Below are 12,944 nucleotides of genomic sequence, written 5' to 3'. Positions count from 1 at the left end.
TGTTGCTAAATACTACTAATTCTTAAAATTTGGGGGACAAAATTATCCCGTGAACATATGTGCACTCGTCATCTTATCTGAAAGGCTAAAATGACAAATTAATAAAATTAAACACAATACAACAGACGTGGGCGTGTTTATTTATTAAACTTCCTCTGAGTAACTGAAAAACACACTTAACAAACAAATCATCACTTGCCGGTAGCATGAAGTCCACTCTACGCACCACGTTTTTTCTTCTTCCTTCCATGGGACAACACAGTACCAGGCTGATGATGCTGGATAATACGTACGTGGTTGGCCACTACTGGAGGCTAATTAAAACCATACACCACAATAGGGCTCCTCACTTGGAAATTGCCATCATCCCAAATCAAAGACGCAGAAACTATTGGTACATTTATGCGTCCTTCAATAGTAACTGTGAAAGATTTCATCTCATCCGCAGATGAGAACGACAGAACATCTGGTGTCACTTGAATAGTTAACAGAGATGAAGGAGCAATCACTTTAGCCTTGTATACAGACATAGCTGCTCTAACGTTTCTCACAGTCCTACGAAACACAACGCTCAAATGTTTTGAGATGACTGTCTCAAAAGCGAATGATGGGAGATTGAGATCCCTCACTGTTTCATTCGTAATTTTCTCACAGTTGATGTCATCATCTGTAATGAGCCGCACTGTTTTTGTATCATAACCTTGTCCACACAAGAACCTCACGTAATCTGATTCACTGATATCATATACCAAGCCGGGAGTCAATGCCTTAATGGGATTGATTTGTCCAGCTCCATATGCAAGTTCAGCTTCCGGGTTGAGCTCAGGATTCATGGGAGAAGCTACAATTATATATGTGTTTATGAGAAACAAGCATGAAATAACCACAGAAAAAACCAATTTGATATATTAGTGGATTAATATTTACCAGTGGTCATTAGGGCAGATTTTATTGCTGCAGGGGACCAGGTGGGGTGAAACGATTTAACGTAGGCAGCTGCAGCAGAAACATGAGGGCAAGCCATGGAAGTTCCTGACATTATATTGAAGTTTGATTCCCTCATGTCTCCTGCTGCCCCGGAGATGGAGGAGTTGGGAGGCCAAGCAGCTATGATGTCTACTCCGGGGGCAGTTATATCAGGCTACAACAGCAACAACAAAATAGTTTGAATCGCACAAATGTTTCTTGACGAGGGTTGCCATATGTATACAAGTAGTGTTTATAAGTAGTTGTGAACCTACGTACGTACTTTGAGAATGTCGGGAGTAATTGGATTCGGACCCCTTGATGAAAAGGAAGCTATGTATGGGGACAAAGAATCTTTGCCTTCATTGCTCTTAAATATAGAAGCTGTTGGATTACTGCAAAATTATTTGGTAGATGATAGAAAATAACGATAAAGCCAGTAAATTTATTCATACACACACAGAGACAGACGGAGATGCTGTTAGTTATTGGATGGATGCATACCTTGCTGACTTTAAGTAAGAGCGAATGGATTCTCCATCTCTGAGGGTAAGCAAAGTGAAAGAAAGAGGAAGAGCATGTGCCACATCTTTTGAGGAAATGATTGGAACGACGACCCCAACGACCCCAGCCTTTTGTGCCGCATTATGTTTCGGAACAGAATCACACACAACAATCTTCCCCTTCACTAATGCTTCATCTAAAGAGTTTTCAACGCAAGAACTGTCCAAAATGAGATTGGTTAGTATAATAGGATACTTGGGATGATCATTCATAATATATTTTAAAATAAAAACATTAATACCTTGATATGGAACTGTTAAAACCACCGGTGATATTGGGTGCGTCTCCAGAATAAATCAAAGGATACGTTTTATTATGAGGATCAAATGTATTCACCGAAACTCCCTGCATATACGTATATGTGTCTCAAACCGTTCCCATAGATTTCTTAGCTACTGGCAATATAATTAAAGTGTTACCTCAAAAACCATGCCATTTCCCAACTGAAGCTTGGTGAAAAACTTTCTATCAATAGTGGAAGCAGCCACTGAAAGCGACCAGGGGGCAAAGCTAGTCATGGTGAACAACTCAGGACCCAAGTTGCCGGCACCAATTGAGGTTAAAATGCCGTTCTTCATTGCATGGAAAGATCCAATCGCAAATATGTCCTGAAACAAGTTAGGATGGATCACCGAGGTTTCGCCGAGTGATACGGAAATTATGTCGACGCCATCAGAGATTGCTTCGTCAAATGCTGCCAGAATTTCCGAGTCGTAACAACCTGATGACCAACAAGGTTTGTATGCAGCAATTCGAGCTGATGGGACTCCCCCTCTTGCTGTGCCGGAGCCTAGCCCGTATAGACTCGCTGAGTTAACCCAGTTTCCTGCTGCGGTGGATGCACAGTGAGTGCCGTGGCCATCTGTATCCCTTGGTGATCCAATGTCATCTTTGGCGGGAAACCCATGGCCTACAAAGTATTTTGCGCCTACTATCTTGCTGCGTGTATATATATACACAAGTAGTTAATTAGTGCTCATGGCTGTAACAATAGTATAGGTTAAAAATTTTCAGTTTGCAATTTTTTAATAATAAATTTATCTTTTGAAGAAGGGTCTCGTATAAAATTATTTTTATTTTAAATTATATATATATCAAAATAAAAAGTATTTATAATATAAAAATATTAAATTGGCACCCTTGTATGAAACATCAAATCATCATTGCACAGTCCCGGCATTTGATTTTTTCATATTATGATGAATTTAATATATTTTTAAAATAATAAAATAATTCAAATTAAAAATATTAAGTAATACTACCTCCGTCCTTAATATAAGAGTTAATTGACTAACTTAAAAAAATTAAAAAAATTAGCTAAATTAGTTATTTGTAATAAATAGATATTATCTTTCTTAAAATATCTTTGTTAATTAAGTATATTAGTTAAAACTATCATTATTATAAAGACTATCTTGGAAATAAATAAATAAACGAATATAAGAGACAAATTGGATTGGAGTCTTAAATTTAGGATCAAAATAAAAGTTAAACAAATTCTTATATTAAGGAGCTAAGGTAGTAACAAAAATTGATTAAAGTGGTTAAACTAATTTGATAAGTTAATTCTTATAATTTAGAAAATGAAAACGAAGTAATGAAATATAAAAGGATCTATAATGTATATACTTATTTTATAATGCACCCACATATAATTATTCATTTCTAATTCTTATTAGAAACATGATTTCAATCTCAAGAATGCGGATTAAAAAAAATCTGACCAAATAGTTCAACCAGTCGAATCATTAGTTTCAGTTTTGACCGGTGGTTGGCTAATTAATTATTTCAAATCCCCAAGTTTCCCCCTTTACTTTGGACCAGGCCAAATTAATAAAAAACACCAGCTTGCTAGTTTTCTAGTTCGTTGGTCCCATTCGTTTGTTTGTTTGTTTGTTTTTTTTTAAAGCAGAACGCATTCTTTAATTTGGAGAGATATTTTGATGTACTGGTATGTACTTATTGCAAGTGAAGTTCTGGCAAGAGCCCTTCCATTTTCTGGGCGGCGGACCGAAACCTTGATCGTTAAAGCTATCAGACTCTGGCCAAATTCCGAAATCGATTATTCCGACGATGAGGTCACTCTCCAAACTTGCTCTGTTGACTTGCTGTGGGAACCCTATGAAATCCCACGACCTCGTTGTTTGGGGCTTGTGCCTTTTGCTTTCAAACATAGAGATTACACCATCCATTCCTGATATATATAATTTGGCTTGTTTATATATATATATATATATGAAGAGAAAATAAAAAAATAAAAGAAAAAAGGATATATAAACTGTACCGCCCACTTTTTTGGCTTCCTCTTTTGTTAGCCTCACCGCAAAGCCATTAAAACTCTTCCTGTAGCTGTGGACCAACGCTTCTGGTGCAAAGTTTCTGAAACATAACCATTTGGGACTGTCATGAGTCTCTTCATTATTCTACATCAAAGCCCTCTTTCAGATAACTTATCTTTTAACGTGCAAAGAACGTACGGTGGAATCGAATAACCCTCTAATGAATTATTAGCCAGTGATCACTGAATATAAAACTACAATTACTTCATTAATTGGGTAACGATGACTAATAAGTAGTAAGAACCTGCCAAGGACTCCTTGAACCATGCTCATGTGATGCAATTCCGTGACTTCCATTTCCTTTGGGAGATCCCCCATGTACACGATATACGTCTACTCCAAAATGTGATTAAATTGATGAGAAGCAATATGAAGGTGAAGACTTCAACACATCGAGCTAAAAAGTACTAAGTAGGGATGAAAAGAGGATGCGTGGAATTGATATACTGTTCCGATCTCTTGTAAAGAAAATTCTGAAATAGATTATTAATCGATCAATATATGATAGAGCGACATTAGTTTACCTTTCGATCATCGCAATGTGTCTGAATAATAAGAACACTGAAAAAGAAAGATAAGAGGAGATGTATGGAGCTTAGAGAAAACATGTTTATATTTGCTAAAAGAAGTGACAGATCTTTTGGTTTTGATGTGTCTGAAGCAACCTGTCCGATGGTATATTTATAGGAAAAGCATCCATGCTTTGGTGCCCCAGTTTCCATCACACATACACGGTTCACATTTCTTTTCTTTTTTGTTTTTTTGTTGAAAATTCGAATTTTCTTTTCATAATGCGGGTCCTGGTCTATCTTTTCTTTTTCCCCTCTAATTGAATTGATCTGATATGATTTCACTAAAATCTAAAGATTTTAACCTTTCTGTTTAATTAAGATTATAGTGGTATTCATTTATTGTTAAAAAAAGTGCTATCCCTTTCCGTGGCTTACATCGAGATATCTTTAAAGTACTGCCTTTTGATGAAGTCTTGACGCGTCCCATTTTCCAAATGGTCAGTTTTGTTAGAATTCACTTTTCTTTACAACGCAGAAAAGAATTTCTAATATATCTAGTATCAATTCCATCAAACTTTTATAAGATCCCATTCCTGGAATACTTCCAAATAAACAGTAAAACAAATTATATACATTTGGGTTGGTTGTTACGTGTGAACTCAACTAGTGAGTTGGTTTGGTGTGAACACAACTAGCTCGAAGCAGAAACGGCCAAAAAAAAAAAGAGGCTCAAAGGGGAAATCAAATTAATTTAGCATAGCTAAAAATTGAAACTGGGCTACCAGCTAGGTTATTTACACTTGTTAACATCAGTGTTTTCATTATAAATAGAATTAAATATAAATATATATATGTGCTTATCCACATATACTATTTTGCACTCATCCGTGTTGGTTCAAATTAATTAAATTTTTTTTGACAACAAGATATGAGTTTTAGGATTTATAAATATGGGATGGAGAAATGAGTCTTATTGGTGTTTGTAGAAATATGATGCTTTTGCATTTGTTTGATCAGATGGTGTTTTGAACATTTGAATTTATTTGTGTGTGTATAGCTTTTATTATCAATTATAGCGCATGTGCCATCGATGCCACCCTCATAAGATCTACTTTCTTAAAAGTTGATCAATTTAGTCGGATGGATTTTAAACCCAACAAAGCTTAGCTTGACATGTGTGTGTGTGTATATAGAGAGAGAGAGAAGGGGGTCGTGGAAGACTAAAACCCAACGCTATAATGCAGTCAATGTACATATAATACTTTATTCAAAAGTTCACAATAATTGATGTCCTTGTAAATTGACTTTTATATTGCTTTAGCCTTTTTTTTTTTTGAGCTGAATATTGCTTTAGCCTTTGGAAGATGCTTTTTCTATAAGGAATTATAATATGATAAAATGATAAAGGATTTGGATAAGACAAGGCCAAAACTGCAAACTGTGCGCTTGAGTGGGACGTGCAGATTTAATCCCACAATGTTAAGGGGAGAATCATTTTGCTTTTTAATCAAAAAAAGGGAGAATTATTTCATTTCTGGCACTTCACTTCAAACTGCAATCCCATGATATACATGTGTGTGTGGGTGTAGTCACTAGTTAACATCATAAATGGATGGGACAGAAAGTATACACATTCCAAAAAGCATCTTCCATTTCATGTGGAGGGTAATGTTGGCAATAATGCTGTTGATTCCAAGATTTCATCAGTTGTTAATATATTAAATGCACTTAGCCAACCTCCAAAATGGAACTTCCAACACATGTACAACATAAACAAATTCAAAGTGATCATTCGTTATCTCTTCTACTTCTTCTTCCTCCTCTTCACCTTGTATATTTCTCTTAGCTTTTTTTTTTTTTTTAAATATTTGTTTTATTATATATTTTGCAGATATTGTGTTTTGATTTTGTTTGTGAGTTCAATGTTTCTGGCCATCAACTTGGTGTGACGGAAAGTTTCAGGGGTGGTTTTGTCCGTGGTGTAGTTTTTGATAGAGACTAGGAAGGGGATGAGGGCACAATGGGAATATTACAAATAACAAGAGTTAAGCTGGTAAATTCAGAAACACTCCCTTGCGGCGAGTTTCCCTCGGATTATTGATGGAAAGGTGTCTCCTTCATTTGAGGGAGAGTTGTTAGCCTTGGGGAGAATGTCTTCCTTACACCAAACACTAGAAAATCACCACTCCCTATCTTCATTTCCTCGGGCCTCCGCACAAACATGACCCAAAACTAGTAACCTCTCTGTAAGTTCTATAATTTCCAGCATGTTTATAGACTTTCGTGTCTGTAATCTCCTTTTTCTCCCCTTCAATTCCAACTCGTCATTTAATGATAAAATACTATAAAAATTAATTCTAATATAAAAAATTATAGGGAAAAGTTGAATAATATTTATAAAATAATAACTGTTGTCAATAAATTTTTCTTGTTCTCATATAGGGAATTAGTGACTGTATATAGTAGCAATCCATTGTGTTGGGAGCAGTGTCCCTTCTTTCCATCTCATCCTTTTTCCTTCTCTGTCTTTTCTAATCTTTACAATTTTACATATAACAGGTGCATATCTATTAAAAAACCACTCATAAAACTGCAAGGAAAAATGTCTGCTTACTTCTTCAAGGCATCAAGTTATTCGAGTTCAAAAGGGCATGCTATTGCAGTTTTAAACAAAACCGTTGCTAAGTAAAAATTCTTAAAATTTGGGAGGAAAATCATCCCATGGGAATGCGTACACTAATTATCTTATATATATATATATATATATATCATATTTAAACGCACACATGCACCACTCATTGTCTTGTATAGAAGCCTACAATGAAACATTAATTGATAAAATTAAACACAATATAATAGCTCCTTTCAGTACCCAAAAAAAAAAAAAAAACAACATAACAGACTAGGCGTGTTTATTCTCCGAGTAACTGAAAGACACTCAAGTACGAATCATCATTTGCCGGTAGCATGAAGTCCACTCTACGCACCAAGATTTTTCTTCTTCCTTCCATGGGACAACAAACATGTACGAGGCTGATGATGGACACGTACGTGGTTGGTCACTACTCGAGTCTTATTAAAGATCATACACTACAATAGGGCTCCTCACTTGCACATTGCCATCATCCCAAATCAAAGACGCGGATACTATCGGCACAGTTATGCGTCCTTCAATTGTAACTTTGAAAGATTTCTTCTCATCCACATATGAGAACGACAGAACATCTGGTGTCACTTGAATAGTTAACAGGGATGAAGGAACAATCACTTTAGCCTTGTATACCGACATAGCTGCTCCAACATTTGTCACAGTCCTGTGAAATACAATGCTAAAACTTTTTGAGATGCTTGTCTGAAAAGCAAAAGATGGGAGATTGAGACTCCTCGCTGTTTCATTCTTAATTTTCTTACAGTTGATGACATCATGTGTAATGCGCCGTAATGTTTTTGTACCATAACCTTGTCCACACAAGAACCTCACATAATCTGATTCACTGATATCGTATACCAAACCAGGAGACAGTGCCTTAATGGGATTGATTTGTCCAGCTCCATATGCAAATTCAGCTTCCGGGTTGAGCTCAGGATTCATGGGAGCAGCTACAATATATGCGTGTTCATGAGAAACAAGCATGAAATAATCGTAGGAACAGAAAAGAGCTTTGCGAATCTGCTTGATTAATTAAAGGCAAGTTGATAGTTAGTGGATTTGTAATTACCAGTGGTCATTAGGGCAGACTTTATTGCTGCCGGGGACCAGGTGGGGTGAAACGATTTGACGTAGGCAGCTGCAGCAGAAGCATGAGGGCACGCCATGGAAGTTCCTGATATTATATTGAAGTCTGATTCCCTCTTGTCTCCTTTCACAGTCGAAACAGGGGACTTGGGAGGCCAAGCGGCTAAGATATCTACTCCTGGGGCAGTTAAATCAGGCTACAACAGCAACAAATTAAAATAATTTGAATCAATATTGTTTCTTGAAGAGAGTTGCTATATCTATACAAGTACTATTTATGAGTAGTTGTGAACCTACGTACTTACTTTGAGAATGTCGGGAGTAATTGGATTCGGACCCCTTGATGAAAAAGAAGCTACGTATGGGGACAAAGAATCTTTGCCTTCATTGCTCTTAAATATAGTAGCCGTTGGATTACTGCAAAATTAAGTTAATTAAATTGCTAAGAAACAACGATGGAGTGAGCAATATTTCACATGGAGATGCTGTTTGCTGTTGGATGGGTGCATACCTTGTTGAATTTAAGTAAGAGCGAATGGATTTGCCATCTTTCCGGGTAAGCGAAGTGAGAGGAAGCGGAAACCCATATGCCACATCTTTTGGGGAAATCGTCGGAGCGATAACACCAACAGCCCCAGCCTTCAGTGCTCCATTATCTATTAGGGCATCACACACAACGATCTTCCCTCTCACCAATGTCTCATCTAAAGAGTTCTGAACGCAATAACTATCCAAAAATAAATAACAATACTTATTATTAGAATACTTGGGATGATTATTTATAAACATCTTAAAATAAAACAATTATATATATACCTCGATATGGAACTGTTAAATCCACCAGTGATATTGGGTGCATCTCCAGAGTAAATCAATGGGTACTTTTTATCATGAAGATCAAATGCGTTCACTGAAACTCCCTACATAGACATATATGTGTTTCTCAAACCATTCCAACAGGAGGTTTCTTAGTAGTAATATAATTTAAGTACGTTACCTCAAAAACCATGCTATTCCCCAACTGAAGCTTGGTGAAAAACTTTCTATCAATAGTGGAAGCAGCCACTGAAAGCGACCATGGAGCAAAACTACTTATAGTGAACAACTGAGGGCCCGAATTCATAGCAGCAAGTGAGGTTAGAATGCCATTCTTCATTGCATGGAAAGATCCAATTGCGTACACATCCTCAAACAAGTCACGGTGTACCACAGATAGAGAGCCAAGTGACACAGAGAGTATGTCAACGCCATCAGAGATTGCTTCCTCAAATGCTGCCAGAATATCAACTTCATAACAACTATCTGATGACCAACAGGCTTTGTACACAGCAATACGAGCTGATGGGACTCCCCCTCTTGCAGTGCCCAAGCCTAACCCAAATAGACTCGCCGAGTTAACCCAGTTTCCTGCAACTGTGGATGCACAGTGAGTGCCGTGACCAACTGAATCCCTTGGAGACATAGTACCATCTTCGCCAAGCAAACCATCCACCCGAAAGTATTTTGCTCCAATTATCTTGCTGCATATGTATGTACATAAGAAGTGATCGGCATTTATATGTAAAACATGAAATGATCATTGCACAGTCAGGGCCTTTGATTTTTCTTCTTATTGTACTGGAGCAAGTCATGATTTAATACATATTTCGAATGAATAAACTACTTTAAAATAATAAAACAAATATTTAAAAATGATTTCAAACAAAAAAAATTAAAGTGAGTAAATATGAAAAGTCAAAAAATAAAATAAAAAATACTTAGGTCAAGTTTCTGATATCATTGTGCCAAGTTCTCTAATCATATAAGGCTATGTGTCCCATTTTTTCATGTGAGTTTATGGCTAGATTATAATATTTTAAAAATTAGACACATGACCTTATATGATTGGAATTGGGGAACTTAACATAATAGATATGAGGAATTTGATGTATGTATTGTTCAAAAAATAATTTGACAAGCCAATAAATATTCTTATAATTAAGAAAATAAAAAACAAAATAATTATGAAATACTATAAAATATCTACAATGTATATACTTATTTTATAATATACCCATATAGTTATTAATTTCCTAATACCTATTAGAAAAAAGACTTAAATTTTCAGAGCATAAATAAAAAATCTGACCAGATAGTCTTTTTAACTAGTTGAATCATTAGTTTTCAGTTTTGACCTGTGCTCTTGGCTAGTTTCAAATTCCCTAGTTTTCTCTTTATTTTCGACCAGACCTTTGGCAAACTGAAAATGTATTGATATATACTTATTGCAAGTGAAGTTTTGGCAAGAGCCCTTCCATTTTCTGGGCGGCGGACCAAAACCTTGATCCTTGAAGCTGTCAGATTCGGGCCAAATTCCGGAATCGATTACTCCGACGATGATGTCACTCTCCAAACTCGTTCTGTTGACTTGCTGTGGGAACCCTATGAAGTCCCACGACCTCGTTGTTTGGGGCCTGTGCCTTTTGTTTTCGAACATAGAGATTACACCATCCATTCCTAATATGTATAAACTTGGCTTCAGTATTTCATCAATATTACTCTCTGGTATATGTCTGACTTGTTTATATATAGAAGAAAGGAAAAAAGGAAAAAAAAAGAAAAGGAAAGTATATCTAAACTATACCGCCCACTCTTTTCGCTTCCTCTTTTGTTAGCCTCACCGCAAATCCATTGAAACTCTTCCTGTAGCTATGGACCAAAGCTTCTGGTGCGAAGTTTCTGATACATCACCATTTCGGACAGTCAGCCTCTAATTAATTGGCTACTCAGCCACTGAATTAAAAACCACGTAAAATTACATTAACTGGGTATTTACTTAACGATGATTAATTAGCATAGAAGTAGTAAGGACCTGCCAAGGACTCCTTGAACCATGCTTATGTGATGCAATTCTGTGACTTCCATTCCCTTCGGGAGATCCCCCATGTACACGATATACGTCTATCCAAAATGTGAATAAATTAATGAGAAGCAATGAAGATCAAGACTTCAATAATCATGCTGCTCCGATCAATATACTATTATATAGAAAAATGATGAAATAGATTGATGATTAATATGTGATAAAGCCACACATTAGTTTACCTTTCGATCATCGCAGTGTGTCTGAATAATAAGCAAACTGAAAAAGAGAGATAAGAGGAGATGCGTGGAGCTTAGAGACAACATGGTTATATTTGCCAAATGGAATGATATTTCCTATGGTTTTGATGTGTTTGAGGCGAGACCTCCAATATGGTATTTATGGGAAAAGGATCCATTGCATGCTTGAACTCTCGTCCCAATTTCTATCTACTAGTCTGGTTCTAAATATAAGACTCATTTTGTAATGTAATTTGCACTATAAAATAGGTATCATATTTAGGACCGGAGCAGTATCATTTTTATTGTGGAAAATCAAAATTTGCTTTTCATACCACTACGGGTCCCGATCTGTCTTTTTCATTTATAATTATTTGATCTGAATTTGATTTAGCTAAAGAGTGTAACTTTTAATTTTCTCTTTTAATTATGGCTAATAGTGGTTCATGTTCCATGACTTGTCACATCGAGATATTTCTAATAATTAAAGTATCTTTTCCATTTTTTACGTCTCTTGACATTTAGGGTTTATAAGATGTGGGATATGGAGAAATGAATCTTACTGGTGCTTGTCAAAACCATGATGCTTTTACATTTCTTTGATGTGATGATGTCTCTAAATATTTTAATTTCTTTCTGTGTGTAGTTTTTATCATAAATTACCAATCATGTAGTTTGTTGTATAATTTTTAGAGGATGACTTTATGTTAAAATTTTAAAAATTATCGGATCATACGCGCCTTATTGCCGAAGTCACATCGATATACTCACTCTGCAAGTCTACACAATCAAAATTTTTTTGTTTTTTTTTTGCCAGAAAGATGACTACACAATTAATAGTTGATAAATTTAATCAGACTGATTTTAAACTCTCTTTGGTTTGATATGGACGGCCATGGAAGACTGAGATTCCACATTAATAGTGCCATGTATAATACTTTATCTAAAAGTTCACAATAATTAAAGCCGGCCTGTAAATTACTTTTATCCGGTTCAGATGGCTTTAGCCCTTGGGAGATGCTTTTACTATTATTGTCCAAGCATGAAAAAGGCGTATTAAGATAATAAAGTGTCAAAGGATTTGAACAGGACAAGGGCGCCCCAGAACTCCATGCTTATGGTGGGACGTACAAATTAAATCCCACAGTGTTAAGGGGAATCATTTCATTTCTGGGCGTTCCTATTAATAAAGCAATGCAAGGTTAAAGAGAAGCATTTCATTTCAGACTTCAATCCCATATGATATATGTCTAGTCACTAATTAACATCCCAATTCTGGGTCTGAAAATTACTATTATCTGAAACATTATTCCTGAAATATCTTCCATTTGAACTTGAGGGTGATGTTGGCAATAATGCTGTTTATTGCAAAATGAAACCTCCAACACATGAACTTCGCCGTCTCCTTCTTCCTCCTCTTCCCTTCTTGTTTTCTCTTCTCTCTGCTATACTGTGGCTTGTTTCCTTTTGCTGCATGCTTGGAACACAGATTAGGACACAGCATTTTCAATATATTTATGTTCTTTATATCATCGCTTAAGTAATCAAGACTAGTTTTCTAACTCAGAGGCTCTTTGAATTTCATTCTCCGTGGCATCTTCACTTATAGCTTGCAACTTGTGATGCTGAAGTGTCGTGTAAAAGAAAAGGTCATGAATGATTAATTGAGACTAGATATAGACAAAATATGTATGATAAATTAGCCATATCCTTTATTGGCAGAAAATCAAAGCATCCTTAGATATG

At 36.0% G+C, this 12,944-nt stretch overlaps 2 protein-coding genes across 2 annotated transcripts; both read right to left on the bottom strand.

Annotated features, from left to right (window-relative positions):
• Positions 1 to 140: 140 nt before the first annotated feature.
• Positions 141 to 4,471, bottom strand: LOC114736142 (cucumisin-like). Its single transcript, XM_028923920.1, has 10 exons — positions 4,394 to 4,471; positions 4,114 to 4,202; positions 3,815 to 3,909; positions 3,490 to 3,724; positions 1,950 to 2,469; positions 1,772 to 1,875; positions 1,471 to 1,689; positions 1,250 to 1,361; positions 928 to 1,141; positions 141 to 841 (listed from the first exon to the last, which is right to left on the bottom strand). Exons 2-10 carry the CDS (start codon positions 4,185 to 4,187, stop codon positions 315 to 317), a joined length of 2,100 nt encoding a protein of 699 aa, XP_028779753.1. The 5' UTR covers positions 4,188 to 4,202; positions 4,394 to 4,471; the 3' UTR covers positions 141 to 314.
• Positions 4,472 to 7,302: 2,831 nt separating this feature from the next.
• On the bottom strand, positions 7,303 to 11,125 carry LOC114736141 (cucumisin-like). Its single transcript, XM_028923919.1, has 9 exons — positions 10,969 to 11,125; positions 10,741 to 10,835; positions 10,379 to 10,613; positions 9,115 to 9,637; positions 8,934 to 9,037; positions 8,629 to 8,844; positions 8,423 to 8,534; positions 8,101 to 8,314; positions 7,303 to 7,981 (listed from the first exon to the last, which is right to left on the bottom strand). Exons 1-9 carry the CDS (start codon positions 11,040 to 11,042, stop codon positions 7,458 to 7,460), a joined length of 2,097 nt encoding a protein of 698 aa, XP_028779752.1. The 5' UTR covers positions 11,043 to 11,125; the 3' UTR covers positions 7,303 to 7,457.
• Positions 11,126 to 12,944: the final 1,819 nt, after the last annotated feature.

The sequence above is a fragment of the Neltuma alba genome, unplaced genomic scaffold (genome assembly GCF_004799145.2).
Source record: "Neltuma alba isolate B1F8T4 unplaced genomic scaffold, ASM479914v2 tig00013313_pilon, whole genome shotgun sequence".
NCBI lineage: Eukaryota > Viridiplantae > Streptophyta > Magnoliopsida > Fabales > Fabaceae > Neltuma > Neltuma alba.
Note: the sequence above shows the minus strand (reverse complement) of the source record. Positions and strands in the feature narration are given on the sequence as shown.

Excerpts from the sequence above, each read along its gene's own strand:
- LOC114736142 (XM_028923920.1), bottom strand. The coding sequence starts at position 4,187 with ATGGGGGATCTCCCAAAGGAAATGGAAGTCACGGAATTGCATCACATG. Across the intron at positions 1,142-1,249 it reads TTACTCCCGACATTCTCAAA|CCTGATATAACTGCCCCCGG; the intron begins GTACGTACGTAG and ends TTGCTGTTGTAG. Across the intron at positions 842-927 it reads ATCTGCCCTAATGACCACTG|CTTCTCCCATGAATCCTGAG; the intron begins GTAAATATTAAT and ends ATATAATTGTAG.
- LOC114736141 (XM_028923919.1), bottom strand. The coding sequence starts at position 11,042 with ATGGGGGATCTCCCGAAGGGAATGGAAGTCACAGAATTGCATCACATA. Across the intron at positions 9,638-10,378 it reads CAAAACTTCACTTGCAATAA|CAAGATAATTGGAGCAAAAT; the intron begins GTATATATCAAT and ends ATACATATGCAG. Across the intron at positions 8,535-8,628 it reads TCTTACTTAAATTCAACAAG|TAATCCAACGGCTACTATAT; the intron begins GTATGCACCCAT and ends TTAATTTTGCAG.